This window comes from Electrophorus electricus, chromosome 22 (genome assembly GCF_041902795.1).
Source record: "Electrophorus electricus isolate QZ-2024a chromosome 22, ASM4190279v1, whole genome shotgun sequence".
Lineage (NCBI taxonomy): Eukaryota > Metazoa > Chordata > Actinopteri > Gymnotiformes > Gymnotidae > Electrophorus > Electrophorus electricus.
Window position 1 is genome coordinate 16,402,501 of NC_137518.1, and position 5,000 is coordinate 16,407,500.

Below are 5,000 nucleotides of genomic sequence, written 5' to 3' on the forward strand. Positions count from 1 at the left end.
TTACTATTATCATTATTATATTATTACCCAAAGGCTAAGCTATGATGGAACTGTAGATATGATTAAAAGTACCTTCTTCTTTTGTGTCATGATTACATGTGTATACACATCCATGCAGGCATGTACACACACACAAACACTCACACACACACACACACACACACACACACACAGACACACACACACACACACACATAGACACACACACAAACACACACAGACTCACACACACACACACACACACACACACACACACACACACACACACACACAGACACACACACAAACACACACAGACTCACACACACACACACACACACACACACACACACACACACACACTCTACCGAATTCCTTTCAGCTTTCGTAATTGCATTTCTTTCCAGAGCCGCGGGGGACCACAGCAAACTCTCGGCCCTGCCCACGGCTCCACCCACACAGGCAGTGTGGGAGCCAGGAACACATCACAGGACCAAAGAAAACACATCACATCTCCATCCAGGCCCTTCACGGGGCAGCTGAGTTCTGACCCCGTGCAAGTCTGCGGAAGACCCTTCCTCCGTTACCTCCTGTCACACCCAGGTGTGTCGGTATACTGGTCTGAGGGACCGAGAGAGGCCCAGACCCAGACGGACGGACAGATAACCCTTACTGCTGTGCTGCTCAAACCCTGGCGCTCGGATTTCAGCTGATTTAGTTAGCGGTGATCTCCGGCCCGGTCCAGGACCTAACGATATGACACTCCCCCTTCCCTCCTCCAGTAACCATGGCGCCACACCCCCTTCTGTCTTTTAGCCGGCCTCTTGTGACACCGCGTGACGATACTGACCCATCCAGAAGGATTGTTCTGTGCTGACCTGCTCAGTCTCCGCAGGCGAGCGAGGCAAATTATTGACCCTAAACCGAAGGAAGCCCTCGCAAGTGTGTGGTGGTGGTGGGTGTGTGGTGGGTGTGCGGAGGGAGGTGTTAGAGGAGACGGCTCACCTCTTTGGTCTGCTTCCCTGCTTGCTGCTGCTGGCTGAGAAGCTGGAGGTGCAGTTGCTCCTGCTGTTTCTTATAGTACTCCTGCAGCTAGGGGATGTAGGGCAGGAGCGCGGGAGAGAGAGAGAGAGAGCAATTAAACCCGATGAACAGATCTTTACTTTTTATAAAATCTATTTTTCCACTGGGATTTCGCATGGGCAGCTATACAGCCGTGTGCAGAGTCCTCCGTAAGACCAGTGCGCATCACACACAGAGGGCGGGGGCGCTCGGCACGCTGGCACGGTGAAGCTCCAGGCCGAGTGAAGGCTCGAGAGAAACGGTAGCCAGGGAATGGCAAAAAAAAGGGGAATTTTTAATTTTTTTTTCCAACCACACGAGCACTACCTTAGATAGACATGGAGTGCAGGCTGCCTCTGCATCTCACCAACACGGCCCAGGGTCAGGGCGCAGGCCGCCCGGGGGAGCGAGCATGCACGTTGCCTGTGTTCTCGGGGCGCACCGGACCAGCCAAGCTCCCCCGAACGCTCAGAACGCAGGCCGTGCCACACACGCGCGCAGAGCACAACAGAAAACTGTAAAATGCACATGTAAACGTAAAACTGAAGTGAAAATTCTTTCTTTTTTTGACGAGGGCTGGGTGCTGGTGGCAGAAATCGGTCAGAAACGGGAGGAAAAAAAACAACCAAAAATGCCTCCTTCACAAAGACGGCTTCAGTTTCTACATTATTATTATTTTTTATATCCACAAATACTTTAAAAGTCAGAAGCAGCACCTGGCAGGGCAGGTGTTTAAATCTCTGCGAGATGTGGCGCACCTGACAACACGCAGACAGGCCTCTTATTTATAACCCACTCGCGACCCTGATCTGGTTGATCTGAGGTGACCCTGGCTGTTTGCTGATGACTAAAGTCGGAAAGATGCGAGTTGTGGGAGCTGACCTGAGGTCAGAGCAAAAGCACGTGCCGACGCCATCGGGGACACCTTGCCGGGTATTAGCGGGTTGCCAGATTTGTAAATGTATCGATCCGCTAACTCGCCCTCCTGTTCACCGAGTTCCAGTAGCGTTTAGCTGCAGGCGCACCTCTCGGCAGTCATCTTTAATAAACTAAAGCTTAAATAACAACGGCTGGCATCCGTCGTGGCATTGGTGAGGTGGTCATCCGCCTGTGTCTGCTCTTCACACAGTGCCAAAAAGCAACGTTACCTTTCTGTGACCTTTGTTTTTCACACACACACACACACACACACGCACACGCCCTACGAGCCTTCTGCAGTGTATTCGGAGACACCTAGTTTCTGAGAAACTAGTGAGTGTGTTTGCCCCGCCGAGAGAAAGCAGGAGTCTAGTTAATAAAGAACACGGAGCGCATGTGTACACGCTGGTTACTGATTCAAAGCGAGGCCGACTGGGGCTCAGCCTCGGTACACAGGTAAGCCTCACCGAGTGTGCGTTATCACAAGGAGCACTTTAGGCAAACACACCTCACCAGCAAAGATTGCAACCTCGGGGTTGGCCTGCGGCGCATGTGTCAACGAGTGTATGAGTGCGCATGGAGATACGGAGATTGCAAGTGTACACAAGTACACCAATAAAAACAAGGTTATTCTTCTGTGGTTATTTATTAATACATCTCAGGAAACCATACAGAGAATTTCTGATGCATAAAGAAACTCGTTAAGTGGTTAAGAACAAAACTATAAATGAAGCCAAACAATACGGATACACCTACTTCTTTCTTTTTCTCAGGGGAAAAAAAAAAAAATCTGTTTCCTGCCGTCACCCGGCTATGAGAGGTCCCTGTGCTGCGCCTGTCAGGCATCCTTGTGGGGTCTCTGTGCTACCTCTGTCACTCAGCTACGCGAGGTGGTCCCTGTGCTGTGTTCGCTGCCGTCCAGTTCCGCTGGACTCAGGGCAGTAGTGGTTTACCGGGGGACTAAGGCTGTCCGTGGGTCTTCACCTCTTTCCTTTGTGGTACGAGTCTACTCCAACTTCGCCAGTTTTGCCTAACGCTTCCCGGCTCACGTCTGAAGCTACACCTTCCCTCACACCGTCTCTGCACCAGCTCCACCCGAGGCGAAGCGCGCTCTTTGCCTCCACGCCGATGCTATCACCGCAACTCCACTCATCACCGGAACTCCACTCATCCTGTTCCCCTGACAACCATGCAGAGCGGAGCAAGCGGGCATGTGGAGAAGGCCGTAGCCTGGAAGCCTTGGCTGGGCATCTAGGAATGAGTCAGGCTTCATTCAGCCTCTCTCTCTCTGTCTCTCCCTCTCTCTCTCTCTCTCTCTGTCTCTCCTTCTCTTCGACTTACTTTCTCTTTTTGGTTTGAACTACAGTTCCCTGCGATGGGGCAATTTTTTTAAAAAAAGACCCCCCCGTCCACCCCTCCCCTCCCCTCCCATTACATCACTGCTGCCCATCACTCCACCGTCTCGTCATGACGAGGACGCTCATGTAGCACCCTGCGGCCGGGGCGGATCCGGCGTGCCGCCCGTCTTTCCGGGCGGGGCTGGAACTTCTCGCCGCCGCCTGTGTGTCAGCAGCGTGGCCCCGTGACCACTCACCCCCTCATTACCCTCTTAATCCATGCACACGTGGAGCCGAATGGTTGGACGAAAATTAAAAGGATAATTAACGGGTTTTTTAATGATTTGATTCAGTGGAGCACTTTCATGTTAGAAAGCCTTCACCTTAGATTCCCATTATTGTGACCTTGGCTTTCTTTAATAGCAGAGAGACTGGGGAAGGGGGAAAAAGGAAATACACACACACACACACACACACACACATATATATATTTAATCTCTCAGCTGGCCTGTAATTAAAGGTTTGTGGGGGACGAAAAGGTTGTACATGCATAAACACACACACACACACACATTCTGCACATATTTAGGGATATCTGCATTAGCAATAGCATTATCGCACATTCTCTTCATACATTGGGACGAGATCAAAACGCCGCACTGACTGCGTGTGTGTGTGCGGGGGTACTATTCCATTTGCAGGTGTGTAAGACAGTGTAGCTGCTTCTTAAACATCACTGAGAACCATTCCACACACTGCAAGGTAACACACACCATGAGCAGCGATTGCACATCCACACACTTCTCATTAAAACGGAGCAGACGAGACGGAGATTGAGGGGGCTGCACACGTACACTCGTGCGCGTGCACGCACGCACGGGGGTGCGGCGTGGCACGATAGCTGTCATTAAACGGCCGATTTTCGATTTCTGCCGGCGTGCGTGTATTTCCATCAGGATAAATTTGTCAGATCTTCTCAGAGTGATTGCTCCATGAGCCGGTCCTTTGCACCAACTACACTGTGGCGTGAGGTCAGGGTGAAAAGGTCGAGGGGCGGAGCTAGTGGCAAGAGCATTAAATATTCGAGGGAGGCAGGCGCAATGGTGGTGGTTCCATCCTATCGTGCACGGGGGGCGGGGCTACACCCCTGGGCCCTGGGACATAACGTAGATTTCCATAGAGACGGAGAGAGGGAAGGAGAGAGAGGAAGGGAGAGTGGGAAGAAGGAGGGAGAGGGAAAGTGAAAATAACAAAGAAAGAGAGAGGGAGAGAGAGGTGCCCGGCTCACTAACGTTAGATTTCTGTGGCCGGCGGCACTCGAACGTGTAGCGGCACAAGCCAAGGGAGGCGGGGCCAGTGCTCATGAGCACTACCCAGAAAGATTTGAGAGCCAGATCACATCAAAGGCAGCGGGCGGGGCCATCAGACGTGGGCAGGTAAACATGCAATCAAACAGCACCATGTCTCAACAACTCGCCTGAGTTAACACACCCAGGCATGTGTATGCCAAGACACTCAGGAATCACACCTAAAGGTACTACATGTGCATTTCTTACACACACACACACACACACACACACACACACACACACACACACACACACACACACACACACACACACACACACACACAAACATACATACAACACAAAGCTATGTTAAAGAGTTGGAGTGAGATTTCCTTCATAAGGTGTCTCCGCACGT

General features: G+C 51.5%; 1 protein-coding gene across 4 annotated transcripts in view; it reads right to left on the reverse strand.

Annotated features, from left to right (window-relative positions):
* Window positions 1-5,000, reverse strand: part of foxp4 (forkhead box P4) — a 120,905-nt gene that overhangs the window by 40,255 nt on the left and 75,650 nt on the right. For 3 of the 4 annotated variants that reach the window (XR_014119318.1, XM_035520472.2, XM_035520471.2), the window contains exon 5: window positions 985-1,071. The exons of the other annotated variant lie outside the window; for it this stretch is intronic. Coding sequence is in view for 2 of the 3 variants with exons in the window: in XM_035520472.2 (XP_035376365.1) it covers window positions 985-1,071 (87 nt within the window). In the remaining variant the exon portion in view is untranslated. The remainder of the gene's footprint in view (window positions 1-984; window positions 1,072-5,000) is intronic. 4 annotated transcript variants of the gene reach the window in all.